The sequence below is a fragment of the Emiliania huxleyi genome, assembly GCF_000372725.1.
Source record: "Emiliania huxleyi CCMP1516 chromosome Unknown EMIHUscaffold_20, whole genome shotgun sequence".
Lineage (NCBI taxonomy): Eukaryota > Haptophyta > Isochrysidales > Noelaerhabdaceae > Emiliania > Emiliania huxleyi.
Window position 1 is genome coordinate 580,859 of NW_005200600.1, and position 25,676 is coordinate 606,534.

Below are 25,676 nucleotides of genomic sequence, written 5' to 3' on the forward strand. Positions count from 1 at the left end.
GGCATTGGGTTCGGGAGTGGAGACGGGAGTCGCTGCGCCGCGAGAACTATGTTCTCATCCGAGAGTCTCACGAGATCAGATGAGTTCGAGACTGGAGAAGCTGACGCACTGCTCGTCCTTCAGGTTGAGATCAAACGAAGAATAGACGCCTGGCGGGCGGCGGCTCGCCGGGTTGCCCCACCAGACCTCGTTTGTACCCGTCACCTCCCCCTTGAGTAGGAGGGAGAACTCTTGCAGGCACGAACCCTTGCTGAGTGTGGCGCCTGGCATGATGACGGACCGAGAGCGCATCGTCGCACTGCTCTCGAGCGTGATCGGCGCGTTGCGTATCACAAGCCGCTCGACGGTGTGGCACTGGGGGTATGTTTCTCGTCCAACGGTCGCGCCCTCGCCGACAGATAAGAGGTCATACTCGAGCGCACGGCCCTCGATGTACGCATTCTTGCCGACGCTCGCGCCCATCAGGCGGTAAAAGATGTTGTTGAAGACGGAGCCGCCGAGGAGGAGCGACATGTATGAGTAGCCCATATAGCTTGCGGTTGCGTTCTTCCCAACTCTCAACTTTCTTGGTTCGTTTGCGCCAAGCGTCACGAGCCCGAGTCTCAGCGGTGATGGTTGCCTGATTGGTGACTGCCCCTTCCCCGCTGATAGTTGGCGCAGATATGACTGGTTCTTCTCCTGCGGGCGGTTCAGGCTTCGTTTCGGAACCATCGGCGATAGTGTAGGCGTCGGTAGCCTTCCATGCGACGTACCCGGTAAAGAGCATATACCAACCAACGAAAGAGTCACGCTGGCCATCAAAGACAGGGGTGGTATCCTGCGGGTCGGCAGCAACTGCGATGCTATTGGTTAGCATGTACACGATTTGCCAAATGGTAGCAAAGCCAATAAAGTAGTATAGGGCTTTGCGTGTCATGATCAGACCAAAATTGCACACGTAAATGACGATGTATTCACCACTACGATACTGCAGGCAACGGAGAGTGGCCCAAACGTGAAGGTGGAGAAGCCGAGCATAAATGGCGGCAAGAGCATCGTCGTACAAAGAAAACGCCAAATGGAGGTTACGACACATCCAGAATTTCCACGGCATAGGCCTCTCGTTGGCATTGGGTCGAAGGGCGTTCCCGCACACCCATGGATTTTCTGCCATGCCATGGTAGGTGCAATGGAAGCACTCGACAAGTCCATGGAGGCATTTGGGGCAAAGCGAGGAGGGCAACGGCTTTCGGCGGCCAGTGTCGATCGGTTCGCAAACATCGGACAAAGGAGATAGCTCGGCATAGTGCTCCCTCACGACTGGACTGACGAAGTCGAGAAACCTCCGAAGGAAATCGCGATAGCTGCTGACGAAAACGATTGCGTACGGGCACCCAAAGGAGATGGTGGTAATAGGTGTCCAAATGAAGCAAACAGTTTTGACAGTGGTGCTGGTGATGACCTCAAAGGCGACGAGGCATGCATACCTGGCGAAGTATAGGAGGGATCGCACAAAATTGTAGATGGCAATGCCCCAAGCAGCGAGTAGGATGATGCCGCATATCGCAAGTGCTGCTGGCGCAAGGCAAAAATACCAGTCAAAGACCCACTTGATTTGAATACCCAGGTTGATGATCAGTAGCTTGGTATTTGCACCATAGTGTCGCAATTTGTACCACGCTTGGATAATCAATAGGCTGCTAACGGTCTGGTAAGCAAACAGGTCGCCAATTGTCAGTGCACTTGTCAGCAGGGAGTAAGCAAGGAAAAGGAACCCAACGAGAGCAAAGCAAAGAAAAAATGGCCAGATCATTCCCATCCATGTGGACTGTACCCGAGCGCAATTCTTGTTTGAGAACGCATAGTTCCAATGGAGCTCGTATTTGACCCAATCGCGCTTGCCGCGTCGCCGAAAGTGATCAAGGCAAAGGGCTTTCGCAGCATCGGTGGTTCCATGGAGTGGCCAGATGATACCACATGTCCCATTGTTGAAGGGCACTACCTCTGCCCCACTGCTCAGGGTCTCAAAGACTTGGTAGGTAGCAAGCTCCTTTCCAGAAGAACATGTCCCATGGTACAATGCCTCTCCTGCACTCGACGTGTCCGAGTGGTCCCGGGGAAGGGCTTTCTGCCAAGGTGTAGGTTCAAATGTGGCGTTCCACGGTGAAACATTTTGGAGGCAAAGGAAGCCGTTCCCGTTGCATTGACCCAGCGGAGTTGGCGGCGAAAATTGTGTCGCAGGCCCACCGGAAGGTTCGTATGTTGCATTCCACGGTGAAACATTTGGGAAGCAAAGGGGACCATGCCCGTCGCACTGACCCAGAAGAATGGGCAGCATTGGGTGATCCAGCAAAGGTGGCGGCGGCATGTATGTCGCAGGCTTCCTATGGGGCTGGGTTGTCGCAGCAAGAGTCCCGTGCCTCATGAGTTGTAGCGCCATCGTATTGAGCCATGAGTGCACCTGTATCGCGGGGCTGCGGAGGGCCGAAAATTCAGATTGGCCGCAGTAGGTGGGTGAGGCCTCAGGAGCCGACTGTAGCGCGTGCTCCATCGCCTGGGAGGTAGTGTGAGTGGAGGCACACGTGTCCTCACTTGTTCTGGTCTGAAGTCTGCAAATAGCGAGGAAGAAGTCAAAAAATGGATCGTCGAAACAAATGGTGGACTCGGACGGGCTCAAAGAGGCCGGTCGAGTGCATTGTTCAGATCCTTCATCCCGCATAGGGTTGTGCTCGCACACGCCAGGCGCCCAGGTGGTGGCTGACATATAGGGTGCAAGGCTTGACCATGGCAGCGCACAAGTTGGAGCTGCCATGGTGGTCGACGCTGTCATGTCGCTGGTGCTGTCGGCCTCGGCAATGCAGTAGTCGAGGCCGTTCTTCCCGGTAGAGAAGTCATGAACGATAGCGGTCACGCCGTAGCTCGCGCATAGAAGCAGGAAGCCAGGCAGAGGCCGCATCGCGTTCGCTGTATACGTTTTACCCAAAACCGGAACCAAAACACGAATCTCCAATCCAAGAAGGGATGAAATCCCTTATGGATATAATCGCCAAATTATCTCAGGAACATAGTGTGAATGCCCGGGAACAGGAGGGTCGCCAAATCGACCAAATCGAACTACCAAATCGGACTACGACTCGTAACCCGCGCTAACCCGCGCTTCCGAAGGACTCACTGAGTTGTGGATGGACGCGCGGTGCGTCTTGGCGCATCCGATACAGGGAATCGAGTGTCGAGGCTTCCGCCGACAGAACGCGACGCATTCTGCCCTCGCGTGCCAGACTCGATGCTGCGACACGCCCAGTTGCGTTGGCTGGGTGTGGTCAGGCCAGGCGGGCTGCTGGATAGGAGATCACCGCTGCGCAGGCCCTTCGAGAGGTGACTGGTACGGCCGCTCCAGTGTGGCCGCCGCGTGTGCTGGCCGCAGCTGCAGAAGCCAGCTGCATACTGCACCGGCAATGCCCTTGGCCGGAGGCGGTGAGGCAGCATCTCTAAAAAGTGTAAACCCTCGGACCGCCTCGCCTCGCTTCTTCCTGCATGCAGACTCTGCATACGAGTCGCAGCTCCTCAGGTGCGCCGTCGACGGGTCGGCCGGCGCGGAGGCGCCTTGGATGCAAGCCGAGCTGCAGAACCCGCTCTCCAACGACCCTCGCGGCGGGGTAAGCGCGGAGCTGCAGTTTTGCCATAGTGCGCGGAGCCATCCTGCCAGGACGGATGATGTGGCCGCCGCGGAGGTGATCGTCCTGTGTCTGCATCTGTGGCTCAACTCGCTCGTGGGGGACTGCGCCAACTCTACAGCTCTGAGCCGCGCACGGCCAGTCATCTCGGCGGCAAAGCAGACCCTCCGCACGCGCGGCGTTCCCCATGTAATGTTTGGCGCGACTGAGTACACCACCACGGTGCCATGAAGGCTTACCGTCGAGTGTGCTCGCGAGTTGGTGGTACGTTCGGACTCAACCCGTCTGTAGGCGTACAAGGCGCACGAGTCGCCCTTCACTGCCCTGAGCGACTGGCTGGTCCTCGCCTCTGCGTCCCACTGGCCAAGCATCGCACCGCACCGGATGGCTATTCCCTACGCCACCGTCGCCGAGCTGTCGCTGGTGCGCTCATCGCTACTGCATCCAGCCAAGCCGCAGCTCCTCTACTTTCGCGGGTCTGGTGGCTTCGGCGTGCTGCGCCGTAACCTGACTGCGCTGAGCCGCTTCGAGCGCGTGCACATCTCCCTCGGGGAGGACTACTGCCCTCGCTGCTCCGCCAGCGAGGTATCCTACGCCGAGGCGATGCAGTCATCAACCTTCTGCCTGGCGCCTTCTGGTCACACCTGCACAACTCGTCGCTTCTTCGATGCTATCGCGGCGGGCTGCGTGCCTGTGGTCATCGACTGCGAGCAGCAAGCGCTGCCCTTTGAGTCGCAGCTCGATTATGGCCGCTTCATGCTCTTCTATCCGTTTGCCCGCATGATGTCGGACCTCGAAGCCTTTGTGGGGTGTCTGCGCAAACTCGAGGCCAACCCAACGCGAATGCGAGAGTTGCGCGCCGCGTTGCAGCGCGCGCGCGAGGCGTTGGTCTACTCTTGGCTGCCAAGATCGTACAACGCCTCGGCAGACGTCCTGCACAGCGGGTGGGACCGCACTGAGCCGAGCGCCCTCACCGGCTACCTCCTAAGAGAGGCTATCAACACGACCAGCGGCGCTGCCCCCAAGCGCCCGAGACACGTCAGGGAGCGGGACGCAGGCTATTTGCCGCGCTTGGGAACGGTCAACCGAACGGATTTTTGCTCTTAAAATGTAAAACAGCAGGCGTGCCCCAGTGCTCAGTGACTATGTATGTAAAGAGTCAGTGCAGTCGAGGGGACGGGGGGGGGACGCGCGGCCAGAAAGACTCGGCGGACGCCGCGGGAGGCGAAACCCGGCGCTTTCGAAAGCCGGCGCTTTTAAGACCCCACAGCATCGGATTGACAAGTGTACGCACTCTGTGGTACTAATCTGCCAACCAATGTCCTCTCTCGGTACATGGAGAGAGCCACCTCCCTCTCCCCTCTCCCATTAAGCTAAAAAGTGCATGGACACATATTCACCTCTACAATTCACCTCATGGTGGACCGACTTGACGCTCCACACGTCACGAGCCACGCAAATGCCCGCGTCCACGCCGATCCGCCGGAGTTCCGCCGGTATTTGCGGACGGCGGCCTCGATACCCGAGACGCACGATGAGATGCGCTTGGGATGTATGCGCAGGTCGCCGTTGCGGTCTGGCGCGAGCAGCAGCAGTGCGGCGTCGTTGCCCACATCCCGGTCGAACAAGTCTGATAGCGAGGGGTGGGAGGGCAGTGTTGGGCCGGCAGGATAAGTTGATGCCAGCAGAGGCATTGAGAGAGCGGCTGGTATGTGCCTAACGAGACTCTACCACCATCGTGGGGGAGAGAAAGGGGGAAAGGCATGGTAGAATTTCTCGGCAGTCACCCGTGTCGACGAAGTAGTCTCGCGCCGAAAAGACGGTGAGCAAGTGACCTGAGTGCATCAGCTTGAAGCCCTCCTTGACAAACTGGTGCGAGCGGATCACAACCTCCACTCCGTTGCGCTCGCAGAAGCGCTTCGTGATGTCGGGACCAAACTCTGGGATGGAGCCGCCACGTTGGCCAAGGTGGACGCCGGCGCGCATGCCCGCGTCCGAGTCGCTCGGGTCGCTCCACATGGCGTGCAGCACCGCCCTCGCCTCAATCTTCTTGGACGCCTCCTCGTCCCACTCCAGCTCCTGCCGCGGTCGTGCGTGCGTGCGTGCGTGCGTGCGTGCGTGCGTGCGTGCGTGCGTGAGTGTGTGCGTGTGCGTGCGTGTGCGTGCGTGCGTGCGTGCGTGCGTGCGTGCATGCATGCATGCATGCATGCATGTGTGTGTGTGTATGTGTGTTTGTGTGTGTCAACCCATCTCGGTCTTCTGGGTCCACTTGCTGCACTTGAGCTACTACACTTGAGCTGCCTGCAAAGGCCGCTTGATGGACTGGAGCGTGTCGAGGTCCCAGCTGCCGTCCCCGACGCCGCCGTGCAGGACGAGGACGGCGCCCCCGATTCTGGCCGCCAAGGGTAGCAAGTCAAAGGACGCATGGATCGCGTCGTAAATCCTACCCCACCGGCCGGGCGTGACGGCACCCAGCCTGCTCTCGCAGTGGGAGAGGAAGCCGTCCTCGCCCATCTTCTCGTTCATGTCACGAAACTCATGGTTTCCGCGGAGCAAGTAGACGCGCTCCGGGTACATGAGCTTCAGCGCAAACAAGATCGCGACCACCTCGAGCTGATGCAAGCCTCGGTCGACAAAGTCGCCGTTGAAGATGTAGCTCGTGGCCTGCTCACAGCGTGACAGTATGATGTCTATTCAGAGCCCGCCGTTGTGTTGATGCACCTTGCAGCCTGCACGTCTCCGGCGCCGTGGTGCGGGAAGCCAAAGGCGCCAAACAGCAGCAACAGCGAGCGGAGCTGCCCATGCGTGTCGCCAAAGACCTTGCACGGCGCGGGCACGTCCACCACCGTCTCCTGGTCCCTCAGTACCTGGCCGCATGCCGTGGCGAGGGTGCACAGGTTGTCAGCGTCCTCCTCCGACAGGATCCCCTCCGCGCCGGTGAGCAGGAGCTTGAGCAGCGAGTTGCGGTCGCGCCACCGCCAGTTGCAGTCGAGGCAGTCGGGCTCGTGCCGGATCTCAGCCGTAATCTGCGCCGCGTTTGAGATGATCCTTGTCGCTATCTCGTACTCGGGCGTGTCTCGCTGGCAGGCCAGGTGGCCGCGCCATCCGCCGTGTGCGCGGAGGTTCGGGTCAAGCTGGAGCTCGGGGTTGATGGCGTAGCCTGGGGAGGGGACCCGGCGTAAGAACCGGGATTTGGAGCGGGCAAGGGTAGAACAGTGCCGCGAGTCACCTGTCACATTATTGGTCTGAGGGTCCGCCCATCCTGTGGACACCCCACCCCCGCGCAGCTCCTCCCCCGACGCGGCCGCCAGCTCCGTGCGGCCGTCGACGGCAACGCGCTCAAACACGTGGCCTGCGCCCCACGCTGGAGCGTGCTTTGCAGCGGCCGGGATCACTTCTAGCGAGGGGCCCTTGGACCAGCCAACGGACTCGCGTCGGTTGGTCACAGTGTCCCTCTCTTTGCTCTCCTTGCTCTTGTCCTTGCTGGACATCACGCTCTTGCGGGGGCGGAGCAGCCCGACGTGCGGCCGGGGGTTTTTGGCCGATGGACTCGTCCGTCCGAGGCTGCGAGATTTCTTTTTCGTTTGTTATGTGCCTTCACAACGAGGCAAAAGGATATCCACCTCGAGAACCTCGAGAGTAATGTGCCTCTCCGCGACTTCCCGTGCGCAGTGTCGTGAGAAAAGAAAAGAAAGAAAACAGACAGGCCAAGGGAGGGATGGGAGGACGGAAGGCCGCACCACACAGGGATTTTAATGAGAGGAGTGTCGTGAGAGGGAGTTTGGTTTACATTTACTTCCTTTTTACTTCCCTCCTCTTTGTAAAAGGCGGGAGAGAATTCTTTCCCGACATGGCACAGGGTTCCAACTTTGTCCGGGGTATGGTGTGGTAGGCTCGGCCAACCCACCTCGAGACCCTACCCCCCGCCTCTTGGAAGACCGGGTAGGGCTAGCCTTGGGCGGTCAGGACTAGCCCCCCCCCCCCCCCTTGGGCCGCCGAGACTACCAGCCAATACTCTGCTGGAGGAATGGTTGCCCAGGTTGTCGGGATCACGATCCCGGCGTGAACACGACTAACTGACGGATCCGCTCCTGACAGTCGCACGCGCCGCGCTGTGGCGCGTGCGACTGTCTTTGTTTGAAGTTAAAAGTCGAATCAGAGCGCCGTCGGCGTTGATCCCGATTACCTCCCACGGACCGCCCGTCCGGGACCGCTCCGGGACGCACGCCGGCGCAGCACCATCAAGCTGCTGTACGGCCCCGGCATCGCCTCCCCTGGCTTAGCTAGACTGAGAGATATTGTGGGCATGGTTAGTCTCCACAATATATACACTGACACTTTACCTCCCGGAGCTCGTCCCGGTCCGCCACGGCCATCCTCGGCCTCCGAAGGGCCCCCGGCCGCGGCGCGGTGCGGCGGCGTTCACAAATCCGACGGCAGAGCACCGGGACGCGGTCGGGCGATCTGAGGCCCAACTAGGCGTATGCAATGCCCACCCAGGGCTATCACCTGGACCCATCAACAGGCGCCTGCGGAGCCGTGGTCACGAGGTGTTGTTCACACCTGGGCAACCATTCATGCACCACAGTACCCGCACCCGCGGAAAAGTTGGAAGTCAGGGCGGATTGTCTTGGCTGGACCTGCCCTCACGACCCGCGCCCGCTCTGCCTGGTCTTGCCGCTCGCTCGGGTGAACCCGACGCAAGAAGTGTCAATGCTATCGGCAGCCTCCTTCTCCCACGCAACGCACCTCTCGCGGAGCCTAGAGCTGAGGGAGAAGATCGTCAAGGTTCTTGCCTACTCCACTAAGCTCGCCGCTCACCTCCACGGCTCGAGCAGACTCGCCGCGGCCTCCAAGCAGCTCAGTGCCGCACGAAAGGTCTTTTCGCTGCTGCACTGGGTCAGGCACGTGGACGACGCCTCCGATGCACTTGGCGAGAGCGGCTCGTTGCGGGCCCTCGCCCTCCTCGAGCTGGCGGCGGCGCTAGTGGTCGACCTGCTCGGCGACGCCTCAACGCTCGTGAGCCTCCGCCTCCTCCCGCTCTCCCCGCGCCTCGCCGAGCGCCTCGAATGGTGCGCCGCCGCCGTCGATGCGGTGCATGCGCTCGTCGCCCTGGGTGCGGGCGCGGTGCGGGCGAGCCGCATCGAGCGCCTGCAGGCGGCGGCGCCGCAAATAGCGGGCGCGGGCGCGAAGGCCGGCGCAGACCCGAAGGTGGGCAGCACAGACGCGAAGCTGCGGGAGGACGCGAAGCTGCGGGAGAAGCTGCAGCTCGCGCGTCTCGCTATCGTCAAATATGCGTGCGACCTGCTCAAGGCGAGCCACGCCGCCGGGCTGAGAGGCCTGCGCGGAGGCGGAGTGCCGCTACCTCTCGCCCTCTTTGCCGGGCTCGCCTCCGGCGTCATTTCGAGTCACAAGGTTGTCGTCAAGCTGAATGGCACAAGAGAGACACATGGAACGCCAGCTAGCAGCGCCAAGAAGAAGACATCGTGACTAGTATCGTGACCCGCCAGCGTGCTGCCCGCACGAGCGCAGGTCGCACTCGCAGCAGGTTTTCGAGTAACTTCGAGTATCGAGAAATCGGCTCGTCTCCGGCTCGCTCCGGCTTACTCATGATATTAGCCAATGCACTACATGTAATATTAGCGCATGAGAAAATTCGGCACGTGTCTCGTGTCGGCGGCGTCACCGGCGACACACACGCCGGCAAACCGCGCTCTCTCTCCTTCCTATAGCTCTCTTCTCCCTCTTTCGCGGAGGAGCGCCTTGATCCGCGGACAAAGAGGCTGCAGGCTGTGGCGGCCACGCGCCCCAAAAGCGCAATAGAGCCCGGTGGCGGCGTGTGTGCAGCGCCAGGCGCCAATAGCAAGGACTCGTCTACCACGTGGTCCTCGGTCTAGAGGGGCCTTCCTGCTCCTCACCCTGCGCTCAGGAGCCACGCGGAGAGGGCCCACGCCGCCGCGGGGACAGAGACGTTGTCGTCTGCCAGCTCGGCGGGCAGCAGCTCGACGGCCGCCTAATCTCGGTCATCTCGGGTCATCTCGGGCGATAACGGGTCACGTCGGCAGCAGCTCGACGGGCGCCGAGAGGAGCGAGATCAGGAGGACGGCGGGCGCGGCCGCGGCCGCGGTGAGAGCGGTGAAGCCGAAGGCGTGGAAGAGGCTGATGAGTCCGAGCGACGCGCTGAAGGCGCTCGCCTGGGGTCACGCGGGCCACGCGCTCCTTTGAGCAGGTGTGCTGCCCTTTGAAGAAGGCACGGCCCGGGGCTTTGTGCGACGGGCGGGAGGCGGCTCGATCTCGGTCTCGGCTGTGCTCGCCACAAACGCGGCGCTGCCCGCGACGCTCTTCGACGGCGAGAAGGGCCACTTGACAGAGCCATACCTGCGGCAGAGGCGCCCGAGGCGGGAGAGGAGTGTCTCTGCCACGGCGGTGCCAGTGCGCGGCGGGGCACGAGAGCGGCGCGGAGAGGGGCGGCGGCCGCGGGGCGAGGGCCGCGGCGCCGCACCGCCGCCCGACAATGTCTGCGACGCCGTCGCCAACGGCCATCTGGCAGATTGCGACGGCGGCCGCCGGGCTCCGCCACCCAAGTACAGTGGCGACGAGCAGGACGAGCGTGTAGAGGAAGGGGCCGCCGAGGGCCTCGGAGCGCGAGCCGCTCCTGCGGCAACGTGTCCTGGGTCGCTGCGGGCGAGAGCGGCGGGGGCGCGTGGTGAAAGATGTGCAGAGGCAGACACCGAGAGATGGCCTTGACGAGGTCGGCGGTGTCGTCGGCCTCGGCGGCGCCGACGGGCGTCGGCTGGGCTGGCTGCGCCCTCCCGGCGCGGTACAGGCGAATGATCTGCAGGAGCGGCACCGCACCGGCGAGGATGGGCGCTGACGGCGCTGGCGAGAAGAGAGGCCAACATAGCATGAATAGCGGTGCGCTGCCGGTGTGGATGATCTTGCGCGAGAGATTGGGCTGGATGCGGCCGTCGGCGGCGAGCTTCGACCAGAAAGCGACCCACATCCAGGCCGCACCCGCGCACACTGACGCGCTCGCAGCATCCCGGCCCAATGCCGCCGGCGTGATGGCCGCCAAAACGCCGCCGTCGAAGGCCACGGCAAGCGAGACGGGCTGCTGCTCGAGGCGACGCCTGCTCGCAGCTACCTTGTGCCCACCGAGTGCAGGGCGGGCGAGCGCGGCAATCCCAGATGCAGGCGCCGCAACCGAGAGCAGGAGTACCAACAAAAGCGCGGTCATCGCCGCGGTCATTGGGCAGTGTGGGAAATGAAAAAAAACTCCACCTGGCGTCCGACCCGAGTACATGTAGTTTTTGCACTAGATCTAACGCTGCTCGTTCTGAGACGCCGCTGCCGTCTGTCTGCCTTGCTCTCGCTGCTTCTCTCGCCTCTCTGCGTAACTCCGCCCTCCTCGCGGCATAATTTGGCCCCTCGAGTTTATCGAGCTCCCCTCGCGCAAGGACCACATTTCTGACTCCGACTCCGATCATTTGCCTCCAAGTCATGTCGTTGCCTGGACGTACGCAGTGGTACAAGTAGCTCACGCCGCGCGTAGGGCCCCTAGGGGCCTAGAGAACACAACCCCCTCTCTCTTTTCTCCCAGTAAGCTAAAAGTACGTACAAGTAAACCGGCTCATTTTCGACGACGTTTGCGGATTCATCGATCGATCGGGGTCGAGGGGGTGACTGACGGCATGGGTTGCGGTATTCCAAAGGAGGAGTTTCTGTTTAGTGGGTGCCTGTGCTGCTACCACACCTGCGAAATCAACAGTGGCTTTCCTGGGCTCATCTGCTGCACGCAGGAGTATGAGAAGTGCTGCTTTGCGGGCGAGAATTGCTGCGCTCTGAAGGGCGACAAGTCGATTGAGAATCCTCTCCCAGTGCACTTCAAAACGAGCGGCATCGACGACGACAAGCTCGAGAACGAGCTCATGTGCCAGATCGCGCTGTACTGCTGCACGTGCGGCTTCAAGATTCCCGTCATTTGCTGCAAATTTAAAACCGCCTGCCTTTTCTGCAAGGGCGTCGGTGCCGTGCCATGGGTCGATGAGTACGTCACGGACTACGTGTGTGCGCTGTGTGGGTACCGTTTGTGGCCGAAGCCGATGGGCTGCACTAAGCCCCCGCCGGGAATGCTGGGCGCCGCCGGGGCTCCTCCTGCGATGTCGCCAGCGATGGAGCGGTGAGGGAAGAGCTGTGGCCTCCGCGCACTCCCACAGTGCAAAGATCATACTCGGGCGAGCGTTCCTTCCTCGGCGATGGCGGATCGGTGAGGGAGTCCCGCCGAGGGAGCGCGCCTTCCATGAGTGGCATGTCCGACATATGTTGTTGTTGTACCATAACCCCCACGCCCCGCGCCTTTTTTTGATCCTTTGAGCTCTGTGTGGTGCACCCAGAGGCGCGCTGAGCGCGTAAACAAAGAAAGAAACAATCGACTGCCAAACGGATTTAAGGAGCGCGTCCCCCCTGGGGATTTTGCCCTCCCGGGGGGCCACGTGTGGTGTTTTTCGGAGGAGCGGGAGGTTTCGGACCTCCGTGTGGGGGGTGTGCGTCGCAACAGGTTCCCCGCGGAAAAGACCCGTACCCCTTTTACCCCGCGCCCCCGGGCCCCGGGGGGGGGGGGGGGGGCATACCGCAACAAGTGGGCAGCGAGCCGCTCCGGGCGCGGGGGACACATGAAAAAATGTCCCTAATTCCCATCTCGTCTCAGAGTTTGACCGTTTAGCGTTTTTATTTATTTATCCCTCGAGGCGCGAGCCGCGTGATCTCGCACTTGTGGCAAGACGAAGCGAATTGGAATCGTCCAGTCGCGCGACCTCTCGTCGCGGGAGAGCTCGGTGTGGCGCGTCTCGCGTGTTCGCGGCCGCGAGACGCGACTTCGTCATTGTGCTTTCAGGACAACAAAAAGTGGTGAAGGGCTGTGACCTGTGTGCCAGTGAATAGGCTGACAGCCTGTGTCACTCGAGCTGTGTGGTTATACAGAGTAACTCTCTACACAACGTTTTCTCTATCGCTAGCACCGGGTCCTCGATCCGCAGTGAGCCCAGTGAGAGTTGCTTCGGCCCAGCTGTTCCGGGTGTTCGGTTGCCGCTTTGCGCTGTTCCGCCACCGTTGCCGCCCCGCCGCGGGTATGTGCGCGTTCTGCGCGGGATGATTACGCTCTCTCTCTGTCTCATGTCTAGCGAACGACTACCTCGGCGAGGTCTGATGGCGACCCGAAGCGCGGCTAGCGGGAGTCGAGCTTGCACACGGCCTCGTACTCGAGAGGTAGCTCTGCCCCGGCGCGCGGTCCGTCCTCGAGCCTACGGCATGCACACACCGGTCAGGGCGCAGACGGTGCCGTGCAGTGTGCTCAGGGCATCGTACACGAGGGCTAAGACGACCCGGAGAGCGTGTCGTCTCTAGTCGGAAGGCACGGGTGTCTGTGCTCCGCTTCTAGGTCCTCGAGCCGCACGACCACCGAGAAGGCGTCCATGTCGATGGAGCGCACGGTGGCGGTGGTGCCTGCGGCGAGACATCAGGGAGGGTGAGGGGAAGCGTGGGAGGCGGCAGCGGGGGGGGGGGTCAGGTGGTCTGCGAGCGCGCGGCGCCTGTCGAGCAGCTTCTCGACGGTGCCCTTCTGCTTGTAGTACCTCCCGCCCGCGAGCCTCTTGTGCAGGCACTTGACGACGATCCCGCGCCTACCCTCTCCCCACACGGCAAACCTCAGCCGGCCACAGGTCCTGCCGCAAGCACACCTGCTCGCTCCGGCCGCGCGCGCGTTAGCCACGCGTCGGAAGGCGGGGCCGCCGCCGCCGCCGCCGCCACCTTGTCCTCCGCCTCCCTCCGCGCCGCCGCCTCCTTCCGCCGCTGCTCCTCCGCCATCAGAGACGCGATCCCGCTCGGCGGCTTGGCCTTGCCAGCGCCGCCGCCGCCGCCGCCGCCGCCGCCGCCGCCGCCGCCGCCGCCGCCGCCCCCGCTGGTGCCCGCGCCGTCGTCCGCGCCGAAGAGAGACGCGCCTCCCGCCGCGAGCGGGGCGGCGAGCCTCGCCTTGCCCTTGGAGGGGCCGCCGCCGCCGCCGAGGGAGAGGGCAACCTTTTGGTCGGGGTCTGTGCGCTGCAGCTCGGTGGCGGAAGGGGCGAGGGCGCCGTCGCCGAGCGCCTCACGAGCCGCCTTCGCCTGCCGCATCAGGTCGCGCTCGTGCCTCTCCGACGAGTCGAGCTCGGTCCGCTCGCGCTTCGCTCGCTCCTCCAGCTTGCGCAGCTTCTCGGGGTCGCGGTCGACATACGTCACGAACCAGCCCTTCTCGGTCTCGTCGACCTCGCACTTGCCCTCGCGGCCGAGGTACATGATGAAGTCGGTCAGCGTCTCCCATATCGTCGAGTTCATGTGGAAGTGGTGCCGGTTCGCAATGTACTCGCGGTAGACGACGTTTGCGCTGCACCGCTGCGAGCGCGCCTTGCGGCCAATGATCTCCATCATCCCTTCCTCAAACTCGCGCGAGAATTCGTCCATGTACTTGCCCGAGTTCTCCGAGAACATCGCCATTTGCCGCTGGTGCGACTCCGACATGCAGTGGCACTTGAACCCGTTCTCGTCGCGGCACTGCTTGTTGCACATCTGGCAGTACCATCGCAGCTTCTGCAGCCCCTTCGCCTTGATGCGGTTGGCGATCGACTTGGGCGCGAGGAAGCCGCCATTCTTGTCCGCCTTGCCCATCTGGCGAGCCGGTGCCCGCGTGCAGTCGCGTGCAGTCCGAGCAGCGCCGCGGTGCGCACAACAGGGTGTGCGAAAAGAATTTTACCCCAACGACACTAGACGCGAAAAGAATTTGCCGCGGAACGCCAAAAAGAATTTTGGAATGCACTCCACGACACTAGGCACGGGAAATCCCTGTGTGGTAGCGGCGTGCCGTCCACCCATCCCTCCCTTGGGTGCCTGTTTTCTTTCTTTCTTACTCGGCAGCAGGACTGGCGTGCAACACTGCGAAAAGAATTTAGGAAATCTCCCTCGCACAACACGAGGCACGGGACTAGTGTTGTGTGCGCAAAGAAAGCAGAAAACCGGGGTGGCGGCGTGCCGTCCTCCCACGCTTTCTGTTTTCTTTCTTTCTTTGTGTGCGTCTTTTCATTCTTTGAACGGAGTGACCAAGCACTGGAGAGAGAGGTGGGAGCAGATTGCCAGGAGAGGTCGAATCCTTGGAATAATGTGCAACACACCTACAGCGATAACTCAGAATCGTCGACGAGGTAAGCGCCTTAAAGTTTACGCGGCGAGATTGCGATTTCCTGGGCGATTTCCCTTAGGCTTTCGCCGAAGTTGCCTGCAAACCATCGTCGGTTCCCGGACGCACGTTCGGGTCGAGCCTCCTCTCTACACAAGAAGCATCTTACCAAGAAGCTGGGTGTGCGCCTTCTCGCGCCGGCCCTGCTCCTCGTGCCTGCCTGCCGCCCGGTTCCTCTCATCCCAAGAACGGTTCCTCTCTTACCAAGAAGCATGGGTGTGCGCCTTCTCGCGCCGGCCCTGCTCCTCGTGCTTGCCTGCCGCCCGGTTGCTGGCGGGCACTGTGGCGGAAATGGCGCAGACTGCTCCAAATGCGTGAGTGACAGCCGCGGCTCGCCTTGCTCCTTCTGCGACGGTCGTTGCCAAATGGCGTGGGACGCCTGCGAGACTGACGCTATCACCAGCAGTGCGGCGTGCCCCGCCTACGAATACATTCCTCCCCCAGGCCCCGACTTCTTTATCGACGTGAGTGAAAGACTCGCCTCCAATCCAGCGCAGCTAAACTACGGCGTGGCAGTGACTGACACTGACGGCGATGGCAACTTTGAGTTCGTCGTGGCTGGACATGGAGCCGCCAACCAAGCCTTCGAGTGGGACGGGAGCAGCTACCAGGATATTGCGCTCAGCAGCCCGACCCTCCAGGACGCCGAGCACCGCGCCATTGGTGTGGCTGCGTGTGACATTGACGGCGACGGGCACGAGGAGTTGTATGTGCTCAACACGGACCAGTACTCGGGCTCGACCTCAACGTCAGACAAGCTGATCGACTTCGACGACGCGAGGAGGGAGCACGTCGAGCTCTTCGCCCTCCCACAGAACCAGGGCACCGCTAATTACGTCGCTGGACGCTCGTGCGCCTGCGTCGATCGGCACGCAGATGGTAAATTCGGGATCATGGTTGCAAATTATGGAGGTGCGATGAAGCTCTTCGAGGCTGGCAGCGACGGGCGTACGCTCATAGACGTGGCGCCAGAAGCGGGGGTCGATCTCACGACGGGAGGGCGAGCTCTCGTGGCCGGCCCGATCCTCTCCTCCAACGTGGACATCTTTGCAAACAACGAGGGTTGGAATGGTGGGCGGCAGTTGGCCGCGCGAGAAGGCACGGTGAATACCAGCGCACATCGACACAGGCGGCGGCTGGGACACAGAGCCAACTTCATGTTTAGGAACAACGGCGACGGCACCTTTAGTGACATGGCTCAAGCAGTGGGGCTCGACGACCCAAACTACACTGGGCGCGGGACAGCACTGTTTGATGCAAACGGAGACGGCCTCGTGGACATCGTCTACGGGAATTGGAACGGAGAGCACCGGCTGTTCGAGCAGTCACGCGACACAGCGGGTGGGGCGAGCTTCACGGACAAGGCCCCTGCCGCCATGGCCGAGGCGTCCCCTATACGAACCGTCATCGTCGCCGACTTTGACAACGATGGATACGAGGAGATATTCTGGAACAACATACCCGGAGAGAATCGGCTCTTTCGCCGGCTTCCTACCGACGAGGACTGGACCCTCATCAACGCTGGCGCCGCCGTGGACACTGACGGCCACGGCACCGGCGCCGCTGTGGCAGACCTGGATGGCGACGGGCTGCTTGAGCTGTTGGTGAGCCACGGAGAGTCTCAAGCGCAGCCGCTCTCGCTCTTCAGCCCGGCGCTTGGCCGCGACAACCATTACTTGCGAGTGATGCCGCTGACCACGCACGGCGCTCCTGCGCGCGGTGCTGTGGTTAGGCTAACGGCTTCGGGCCGCACGCAGATGCGCATCATCGACGCTGGCTCGGGATATCTTTGCCAGATGGAGCCCGTCGCTCACTTTGGGCTTGGACCTGTCACGGCCGTAGAGTCTATTGACGTGGTTTGGCCCGGAGGCACTTGCCTTCATGTCCAGAGGCCCGCCGTCGATGAGCTTCACACGGTGCCGTTTCCCGACGGTCAGAGAGCCTCCGATGGCTGCGTGGAGCTTTCTCCGAGGGCGCGAACACGCAAGTCGGTGGCAACGACACTGGCATGGTCCATCCCGATGAGCCCAGGCGAGATGACGGCCGAGGTCGGACAGGTCATCACCTTTGCGTGGAGTGGCTATCACAATGTGGTTATGTCACTCTCGAAGACAGACTTCGACAGCTGCGTGCTAGACGGGCAGCAGCTGGTGGCACCGTCAAGCGGAGGAAGGCTGTCCATCACAATGGATCAACCAGGCACGTTTTACTACATCTGCTCGGTGGGGTTCCACTGCATGGCCGGTCAAAAGATCGCGATCACCGTGGCAGGACCCCTATTGCCGTCGCCGCCGCCGCCGCCGCCGCCGCCCTCCATCGCAGCCATCGTGGCGGCGAGCCCATCGCACCAGACCCTCGAGGCCGCGCTCGTCGCCGCTGAGCTCGTCGGCGCACTCGACGGCGACGGCCCCTTCACCGTCTTCGCTCCGACGGACGCCGCCTTCAGCGCGCTGCCCGCCGGCACCCTCGACGCGTTGCTCGCCGACCCGTCCGGCGCGCTGACGAGCGTGCTCCTGTACCACGTCGTCTCGGGGCAGGGCGTGCTGTCGACACAGCTCACGAGCGGCGAGATCGAGACGGCCGCCGGCGAGATGGCGGTGGCTCGAGTCACGAGCTCGGGCGTCTTGGCCGCTTCAAGACGAGCGCCATGGCCGAGGGCGCGATCGAAGGCGCGCAGCTGTGCGGATACAGGGTGGCGTAAAGTCTTGTGTCATCTGACTCGCGCTCCGTGCGTGTGCGCAGGCAGTGCGGCCATGTACGAAGTGGCATCGCCCTACGAGACCCACTTTGCGTTCTCGCGCTTCGAGGCCGATGAGGCGGCAGACCCCAGCAAGGAGCTGGAGGGGGAAGCCGACGCCTCCGCCTTTGTTTAAGCCTTTGAGGCCGCGATGGAAGAATGAGCAGCTCACCTGAGCACACTCGAGACTGCCTCTGGCGGCGTGCGGCGTGTGTGGTGTGGTGTGTATCGCGCGGGGGGGTCGTGTTCGGTGTTGCGCGTGTGCGAGCACCACAGAGAGGGGCGAACCATGAGCATGACCCGACACCCGTCTCGGCCAGCGCGATGATAAATAAAAAAACGGACACCTCTACTGTGAGATGGGTGAAAAGGAACAGGTCCCCGCCCGTGCGATCTTTGTGCAGGGTTCTTTGTGGGTGTGTGGTCGGCGACTAGCCGGGGTCGTCCTCCCGGTGGGGGACTAGCACTAGCCGTCTAGCACTAGCACTAGCCGTCTTCCACATGGTCCCTCGGGTCCCTGCTACTCTTAATGTCTTCGTACATCCTCCTGCTGATCTCCGCAACGTCCTGCTCCCTCCCTCGTCTCGCCCTGCGCGTCTGCTCCGCCTCCCCGTCGTCTGCCCTGCGTCGTCTGGCGACGGGTCATCCATAGTCGGTTGAGGTCGCCGCCCTCCTCGTGCCTCTTCCCAACATTCCCTCGGCGGCCGATGCCGTCTGCTCCGACTCCCCCATCTCCGGGTCTGCCCTGCTCTCGCCTGCGCTAGTTTCTGTTTCGTCATCACCGATGTCCGTCCTCTTCTTTCTCCTCTTCTTGTATGCTTTGTACATCGCGTCGATTCCTTTTCTCGTGAGCACCACCCTGAAGCCCGCCCAGCAGCTGAACCGCTCCCTAAGTCGAAGGAGCATCATCAGTCTCACCCACTTCGCTCGCTGCCCACTGTCTCCGCTCCCTCCCGCTTGAGCTGCCATCGCGGCCCTCGTCTTCGTCCCACTGGCTGCTGGCCTGTCCGCACGTTACCTCCGTTATCCCTCCTCCTCCGCGACTCCCTCAAGGCCGACCGGGCCTCCTCCCACCCAGCGAAGAGCTTCCTCAGCCACTCGATGTGTTCCTCTCTCTTCATTATGCGCGCGGTAGCCTCATCGTTGAGCTGGATCCACCTCTGCACCGCTCCCGTCGCCGCCTCGGCCACGACTTGCAAGTTCCTCGTGACCCCGGCGCCAAGGTCCCTCCGGCTCTTCTCCGAGCGGTCATCTACCAGTGCTGGCAACACCCCCCCGACTGCGGGGGCTAGCGCATCGTACCCGTCCTCATCCAGCACCCTATAGCGTGAGCCCTTCAGCGCAGCGACATGCGCCATCCTCAGCGTCTTCAGCGTATCCTTGGAGTCGGGTGCCGCCTGTGCTACTTTGCTGATCGCCGTCCCCGTCTGCGCTCGCGCTACTCTGAGGAACCATCTGGCCTGCTCCCTATTCCCCAGGCAGGCGCTGCTAAGCAAGTGCGCCATTGTCGCTCTAGGCGGGTTCTCATCTTCCTCGGTCCATTGCTGCGCGGCTTTCCGCATAGCCGCACGATCGGACACAGCGGGTCCGCTTTAGTGCCGCCCTCCTCGCCGCGTCCCTCGCGGCCTTACAGACGAGGCAGCCCTAAGTTCGCTCCTTGTGGCGGCGCCCGGAGTCTCTCTCCCCGCCTCTCCCCGCATGATCCTCTCGTGGTGCGCTCCGTGTGGCACCCCCGCCTGCTAGCTGCCGCACCCGCGCAGCACCCGCGCTCCCATGACGGTCTTTGTCACCACGTTATGATCATCCACGTCGGCGAATTCAATCTCGCGCTCGCCGTGCTGATCCTTGATCCGCTGACGCTTGTCCCATTTGTGTCTCGTCGTTCCCCTGACCACATCGCTCCACAGCGGCCCAGTCACACCCCCGCCGTGTGCGACCCCGCCGTGAGCCCCTCGCCGAGCCGTGCCAAAGTGAAAGAAAAAATCATCTTCACGCCTTCTTTTTTTCTGTGATGCGTCAGACCGTCGCGGCCGTGGTGGGCTCCTTCCGGCTCACCTCTATCACTTCCCTTCGCCACGCAGCGAGCTCGGCGCGCAAGTCGAGCCGATCGTCTGTCGCGCCGGCGTGCCCCGCGCCCTCGACGTAGACGCACCGGCAGCGCGACACCTTGCAATCGAGAGGAACCCTGAAAAGGGTTGCTGGGTTCGATGTATCCGAGATGTAGCCGAGACAGGTCGAGACGCGGCCGAGAGAGGGTTCAGAAGGGTCGAGACAGGGTGGAGATGAGGCCGCGTGACTCAGACCTCGCGCTCGAAGCGTCGAGCCTCGTCCGCGGCAGGCACGCGGAGGTCGGCTGTCCCGGCCACGCACAGCACCGGGACCTGCAGCTCGGCCACCCGTCTGCCGGCGGCGAACGTGGGCTCCGCCCAGCCCTTGCGGTGCGAGGCCGTCGCCGCGGAGAGGGCGAGTCTTGCCGGCAGCGCGGTGACGACGCGCCAGGCGTACTTCGTCCGCGCCTCGCCGAGCAGAAGGGGCGACTTCTCTCCGGTGAGCAGCCGTCGGAAGGTGGATGCGACCTGCGCGGCGCCGAGCAGCTCGTGCGATTATAGCCGAGGTGCGGCCGAGGTGCGGCCGAGGTGCGGCCGAGGTGCGGCCGAGGTGCGGCCGAGGTGCGGCCGAGGTGCGGCCGAGGTGCGGCCGAGGTGCGGCCGAGGTGTAGCCGAGGGAGGGAGACCTGCGCGGCGTCGAGCAGCTCGTACGAGCTCAGCGTGAGGACTAGCTGGAGCAGAGCCGGCCACGGGCCGCGGTTCGAGACCAAGACAGAGTCTCTCCAGGTCAGGATCCGGTAGCCGAGCTTGCGGTGCCAGCCGGTCGCGGGGGAGACGAGCAACAGGCCGGACAGCTCCTGCGGCACGTCGAGCGCGACGTCGATGGCGACCCCGGACCCCATCGACTCTCCCAGCAGGAAGAGCTCGCGACCCTCGCCGACCGACCGCACCTCTTGCGACACGAGCGCCACCAGGTCGGCGTGGCTCGAGCGGTCGCCGGCCGGCACGCAGAGGGCGCGCACCGCGTACTCTTGTGCGAGCGACGGGAACTGCATCCACGCGGTGATTCCAGAGCCGTCCGCTCCAGGCAGCACGAGCAGGAGCGGCAGGGTGCCTGCGTCTGGGCGGGGCTCGTCGAGGCCAAACTCGAGGCAAGGGTCGAACCAGAACGGCGCATCCGCGGTGGCTGCCATGCGAGCCGTCCGGGCGCGAGCCGGCGTCGGGCTGCCGTACGCCAACAGCGCACCAGCCTGAAGGAGCCACATCCGGCGTTGTCGAGGGGCTACTGCCAGCACGTGTTGATGCACGAGAGCACGCGTGGCGTACGCGAGGCGTCCGGTTGTGCGTCGGAGACAGTCGGATTGGCTCCGGTGCCGCCGAGAATTCTTTGTATGTCCTCCTGCCTGCTGTTGGAGGGTCTGTGGTCTCGGTGGAGCTTCCCAGGATTTGCAAAAAGAAAAACCGCGGCCGCGCCACAGCGTTTCGTTTTTTCTCACACCACGTGCCTCTGCACCTCCGTTCACGTGCACGAGCTTCTTGAGCCACCCACCCACCCACCCACCTCACGGCCCGGCCGGCTGAGGCTTGGAACCACCCACCCACCCCACCCACCTCACGGCCCGGCTGAGGCTTGGAACCACCCACCCACCCCCATCCCCACCCACCCACCTCACGGCCCGGCTGATGGAGGCGAGGAAACCCACCCCCACCGACCGACCCACCCCCACCACCCAACCAACCGTCCCGGCCACGGGAGACACAAGCAAGGTAGCAAAGCACCCAGCCTCGCGCGCCTTATACAGCACACAGCCTGACCCACAGCCGAGGGTATGGGTTAGGGTTAGGGTTAGGGTTAGGGTTCGGGTCAGAGAGTTCAAGCCGTTGTGCAGCTCCTAAGAACGGGCCGCTTCGGGTCGGAATGGAGGAACCAGCGGTCCGTTGACGCGAGCTCTCGGTGAATGCTCCGAGTTCTTGGGGTTAGGGTTAGCGGGTTAGGGTTAGGGTGAGGGTTAGGGTTAGGGTTAGGGTTAGGGGTAGCTTGTTGTCGTCGTGCCGATAAGACAGAGACACGGGCAGCAGACGCGACCCAATCGACGCACCAGAGCACGGCCGGGGGCGCGAGCCGCGCCATCTTGGACTGTGAGGCGAGTATTTGCCACCGGGAGCTCGCCGCCGCCCCTACACCGCCGCCGCCGCCCTCCCGAGGGCAGATAATAGCCCAAGTCGAAGAGTGCGCGCCGCCCTCGGTATCTGGGTGGCAGGCGGGACTAGAGAGGCACGCCAGAGCACGGACGGGGGCGCGAGCCGCCATCTTGGACTGTGAGGCGAGCATTTGCCACCGGGAGCTCGCGCCGCCGCCCCTACACCGCCGCCGCCGCCCTCCCGAGGGCAGATAATAGCCCAAGTCGAAGAGTGCGCCCCGGCCTCGACATCTCGGCGGCAGAGGCGTCCCAAGCGACGCACCAGAGCACGGCTGGGCGTGCGAGCAGCCGTGTTTGACTGTGAGGCGAATATTTGTCATCGGGAGCGCGCCTCCGACTCTGCACCGGGCCGCCGCCGCCCTCCCGAGGACAGGAGATAATTACGGCCGCCTCGTCGTCGAGCTCGGCGGAGACGATGGTCGCCTCGCGTTTGAACCCCTCGAACTGCTGGAGCGGCATCGCACTCGTCGAGCGTAACAGCAAGCAGTCCGCCCTCGGATGACTTGTTGAGCGCGCCGTCAGCCGCCCGTAAGGCACGCGGCAGTCGGGGAGCGCGATCTCGGTCATCTGGTGCCGCGCGTCGCGTGGGCACGGTGCGAGGAACGACATGCTGTCGCAACGACGAGAGCTGTGCCTCGAAGACGCGCGCGAGGGGAGAGAGAAACGACCAAACCTTACCCACCCACCCACCCACCCACCCACTCACCCACCCACCCACCACCCACCCACCCACCCACTCACCATCCGGGACCTACGAAGCGTTTACCCACCCACCTGCACCCACCCACTTTTTCAAGAACGGCGTGCAGAGGCACGTGGTGTGAGAAAAAACGAAACGCAGCTGCCGCGCCACTCCCTCTGCGCTCGCTCTCTTCCCACCCGAGCTGCTGGAGAAGCGGCTGCGGCGAATAGCAGGCAGGTTTGCCGCCCACCGGGCTGGCCATTCGGACGTCGGACATGTGTCTCCTCTTGCTCAAGTGTTGGTGGTCGATGGTCTCGCGGATCGGCTCTCGCCGGCTGTGCGCCGCAGCACGGTTCCTCATTCCGCGGTATCGATCGACGCTCTTCTTCTCGGAAGTGCCACCAGGTGGATGCGCTCGCGTGGCACTCACCATCGACGACGGGATCTGCCGAGGCGAGGCCGCAGACTCTCTCGCGCCGGCGGTGGTGGAGCTGCTACAGCGACACGGCGCTCGCGCAACCTTCTTTGTGTGCTCCGACTACTGCTCGCCCGACGCGGCCGCCGCCCTGCTGGCGGCAGGCTGCGAGCTCGGCAACCACCTGAAGCGCGATCAGCCATACGCGCTCGCCGCCGCAGACGCGTTTGAGGCGGATCTGCTCGAGTGCGATGAGCTCATCCGCCGCTGCCACGCAGAGACGCCGCCGCCGACCGGCGCGGCGGAGCGCGGCCGCTGGTACCGCTCACCGCAGGGCGTGCTGACACGCCGCATGCGCGACGTGCTCGCCCGGCAGCGCGGGATGGTGCACGTTCTCGGCGACGCCTACTGCGACGACTGGGCGGTGGACGACCCGGCCTTCATCTCGCGGACGCTGCTACGGATGGCGCAACCAGGCTCCATCATAATCATGCACATGCCGGAGGCAAAGTGTCGCCGCTGGTGCCTGGACGCGCTGCGGCTGCTGCTCGAGGGGCTGGGCGAGCGGGGCCTCGCCTGCGTGACGCTCTCGGAGCTGGCGGCCAGCTAGCTAGTAGCTAAGCTTAAAAGCTAGCTTTTACTGCTGTTAAAAGACGACGAACAAACAGGGTGGTGCGCGCGAGAGGCAGAGGGGTCGCCCCGAGGCGCCCAGGGCGCGCGGGATAAGCTCGGCTCGCAGGCGTTGGAGGGTAACTAAGTTCTAAGTGCCTCTCACCGCCGCACACCGGCGGTGCACGAGAGCGCCGACGCGGTCGGGGGGACGAGGCCGCGCCGCGGGTCGGCGGCGCAGAGCACGCCAGGCGGCGCGCAGCGCCAGCTGGAGCCTGGAGAGAGTGCCCCTGCGCGGTAAGTGAGTGACCGAGAGACGATCTCCGGTGCTCACGCCCGGGGACCCGGCACGGCGTGTGCCTCCTCCTCCTACTCAGACACTCAGGCACTCAGGCTTCACTCGGCCCAGATCTGGTTTAAAAGGACCCGATTTGGAACTTGTACCTTCTTTCTCGCTCTCCTGTTTACATACATATTCTAAGGTACTTATTTCTTCTCGCTTCTGAGTTGTTTTGCATTTGGGCGCGGCGGAGGAACGGCACACACGGCACACGGTATTTTCGCGACGTTCTTCGCTGCCCCTGCCGCCGTCCCTTGCCATCCGTCCGCCACGGTGCCGCTCGCGCGCGCCCGCCGGGCGGCGCCAACATAGTGTTGGAGTCGAGGTACCAGACGCCATCAACCTGCTCTGCGCCCTGAGCAAAGTCGAGGGCCTTTTCCCTCTCGGCCCGAGCCTGGGCGGCAGCGGCCTGGCGCGTACTGGGAGAGAAGGGAGAGGGGGCTGCCTCTCTCTCTCAGTGTACGTACTTTTAGCCTACTGGGAGAAAAGGGAGAGGGGGTTGTGTTCTCTAGGCCCCTAAAGGGCCCTACGCGCGGCGTGAGAGCTCGGAAGCGAGCTTTGCACGGCGATCGAGGATGGCGCGGTTCACACCGCCCTTCAGCCTTCACCGAAGCGAACAAAACACAAATGACGTGTGAGTGTTCGAGTTTTTTGGTATTGAACGGATCTTACGCCGCCTGTAACCACTCTTTAAAGGTATTGCTAAAAATCTCTCTCTCTCCGGAGCAGAGAGATTTTTGAAAACCGAAGCGATGCCGATGGAGATGCGTTTTGGCCTGGTACACGTTATTCTTCCGATTCTATATTCCTTTTCTTTGCACTTTGCACTAAGCGCAAATTTCACGTATGTGCATAGTGCAAAGAAAAAACACCGGAACCCACTTCCCCCCTCCCCCCCCGAGCCTTGACAAGCAGCGACGACCAGCAGCAACGACCTAGAGCAGCGTCCTGCCGAGTGTGTGTAGCACCGACGCAGACGCACCCCAGGCACTACACTACGACGGCTAGGCAGACCTCACCAGTCCGATAAGGATCAACTGGAAGGTTGAACCTCGAGCTTAGACAGAACGGGCGCGACAGACTCCAGGGGAGATCGCGCTCTACTCGGGGCACCAAGGAGGAAAACCGAAACCGTTTGGGTGCCCCACAACAACCCAAACGCCACAACCTAAGCGCCACACCTCCCCCCCACGTCCCCCCCCCCTTGGGGACGTAGCGCACGCCCTTGCTCGGAGAGAGTGGGGGGGGAGGGGGGGTGGGGGAATAGGAGGAGCCAACGAGCTCGGAGTAAGGTCCACAGTAGAGAGGCCGGCATTTAAGGCGTAACTTCACCCTCGCTCACCTCGAGTATATCTAGGCGCCCTGGTGCAGTCGGTCTTCGGATCAGCGGCCAGCTTCCCATCTAGGGCAGGGAACCCCCAGCGACGCTAGTGTGGCCTACGGTAGCCATAGCTTGTACGCGATCCCGGGGCAGGGGGGTGTGGACTCTGGAGCTCCAAGAGAGGATAGAGAGAGGAAGGGAGATTGGTGTGCCGGTTTTTTGAGCTAGCAATTTTTTTTCTATATTCCTTTTCGAAGCGATTTTCAGAGAGAGAGCTCTTCGGCTGAGGGCTAACAAGCTGCCGAGCCCAAATCACTGTGAGAGCCGTGATTTCTTGATTTTCAGCGATTTTCAGCAGGAATATGAAGAATATTTGAGAATATAGATAGATCTATTTGGAGCTGTATTCT

General features: G+C 62.7%; 11 protein-coding genes across 11 annotated transcripts; 4 read left to right on the forward strand and 7 right to left on the reverse strand.

Moving 5' to 3' along the window:
• Window positions 1-75: 75 nt before the first annotated feature.
• EMIHUDRAFT_203925 (hypothetical protein) lies at window positions 76-513 on the reverse strand (the record flags this gene model as incomplete). The annotated part of the gene is made up of 1 exon (XM_005781683.1): window positions 76-513. One exon carries the CDS (start codon window positions 511-513, stop codon window positions 76-78), a length of 438 nt encoding a protein of 145 aa, XP_005781740.1.
• A 3,074-nt stretch (window positions 514-3,587) lies between these two features.
• EMIHUDRAFT_203929 (hypothetical protein) lies at window positions 3,588-4,760 on the forward strand (the record flags this gene model as incomplete). Its single annotated transcript, XM_005781684.1, has 2 exons — window positions 3,588-3,875; window positions 3,945-4,760. 2 exons carry the CDS (start codon window positions 3,588-3,590, stop codon window positions 4,758-4,760), a joined length of 1,104 nt encoding a protein of 367 aa, XP_005781741.1.
• Window positions 4,761-5,369: 609 nt separating this feature from the next.
• EMIHUDRAFT_63953 (hypothetical protein) lies at window positions 5,370-5,639 on the reverse strand (the record flags this gene model as incomplete). Its single annotated transcript, XM_005781685.1, has 1 exon — window positions 5,370-5,639. The coding sequence occupies one exon, from the start codon at window positions 5,637-5,639 to the stop codon at window positions 5,370-5,372; it is 270 nt and encodes an 89-aa protein (XP_005781742.1).
• Window positions 5,640-6,008: 369 nt separating this feature from the next.
• On the reverse strand, window positions 6,009-6,314 carry EMIHUDRAFT_60829 (hypothetical protein; the record flags this gene model as incomplete). The annotated part of the gene is made up of 1 exon (XM_005781686.1): window positions 6,009-6,314. A coding segment is annotated over one exon (306 nt), but the record flags the coding sequence as incomplete, so codon positions are not given.
• Window positions 6,315-8,366: 2,052 nt separating this feature from the next.
• On the forward strand, window positions 8,367-9,143 carry EMIHUDRAFT_203931 (hypothetical protein; the record flags this gene model as incomplete). The annotated part of the gene is made up of 1 exon (XM_005781687.1): window positions 8,367-9,143. One exon carries the CDS (start codon window positions 8,367-8,369, stop codon window positions 9,141-9,143), a length of 777 nt encoding a protein of 258 aa, XP_005781744.1.
• Window positions 9,144-9,706: 563 nt separating this feature from the next.
• Window positions 9,707-10,902, reverse strand: EMIHUDRAFT_99736 (hypothetical protein; the record flags this gene model as incomplete). Its single annotated transcript, XM_005781688.1, has 4 exons — window positions 9,707-9,847; window positions 9,908-10,031; window positions 10,156-10,308; window positions 10,385-10,902. 4 exons carry the CDS (start codon window positions 10,900-10,902, stop codon window positions 9,707-9,709), a joined length of 936 nt encoding a protein of 311 aa, XP_005781745.1.
• A 2,930-nt stretch (window positions 10,903-13,832) lies between these two features.
• On the reverse strand, window positions 13,833-14,309 carry EMIHUDRAFT_45058 (hypothetical protein; the record flags this gene model as incomplete). Its single annotated transcript, XM_005781689.1, has 1 exon — window positions 13,833-14,309. A coding segment is annotated over one exon (477 nt), but the record flags the coding sequence as incomplete, so codon positions are not given.
• Window positions 14,310-15,278: 969 nt separating this feature from the next.
• On the forward strand, window positions 15,279-16,841 carry EMIHUDRAFT_64049 (hypothetical protein; the record flags this gene model as incomplete). Its single annotated transcript, XM_005781690.1, has 2 exons — window positions 15,279-15,984; window positions 16,063-16,841. Coding segments are annotated over 2 exons (1,485 nt in total), but the record flags the coding sequence as incomplete, so codon positions are not given.
• A 1,451-nt stretch (window positions 16,842-18,292) lies between these two features.
• Window positions 18,293-19,212, reverse strand: EMIHUDRAFT_203936 (hypothetical protein; the record flags this gene model as incomplete). The annotated part of the gene is made up of 2 exons (XM_005781691.1): window positions 18,293-18,539; window positions 18,710-19,212. 2 exons carry the CDS (start codon window positions 19,210-19,212, stop codon window positions 18,293-18,295), a joined length of 750 nt encoding a protein of 249 aa, XP_005781748.1.
• A 454-nt stretch (window positions 19,213-19,666) lies between these two features.
• EMIHUDRAFT_99740 (hypothetical protein) lies at window positions 19,667-20,963 on the reverse strand (the record flags this gene model as incomplete). The annotated part of the gene is made up of 3 exons (XM_005781692.1): window positions 19,667-19,816; window positions 19,954-20,031; window positions 20,466-20,963. 3 exons carry the CDS (start codon window positions 20,961-20,963, stop codon window positions 19,667-19,669), a joined length of 726 nt encoding a protein of 241 aa, XP_005781749.1.
• A 1,926-nt stretch (window positions 20,964-22,889) lies between these two features.
• EMIHUDRAFT_99741 (hypothetical protein) lies at window positions 22,890-23,606 on the forward strand (the record flags this gene model as incomplete). The annotated part of the gene is made up of 1 exon (XM_005781693.1): window positions 22,890-23,606. One exon carries the CDS (start codon window positions 22,890-22,892, stop codon window positions 23,604-23,606), a length of 717 nt encoding a protein of 238 aa, XP_005781750.1.
• Window positions 23,607-25,676: the final 2,070 nt, after the last annotated feature.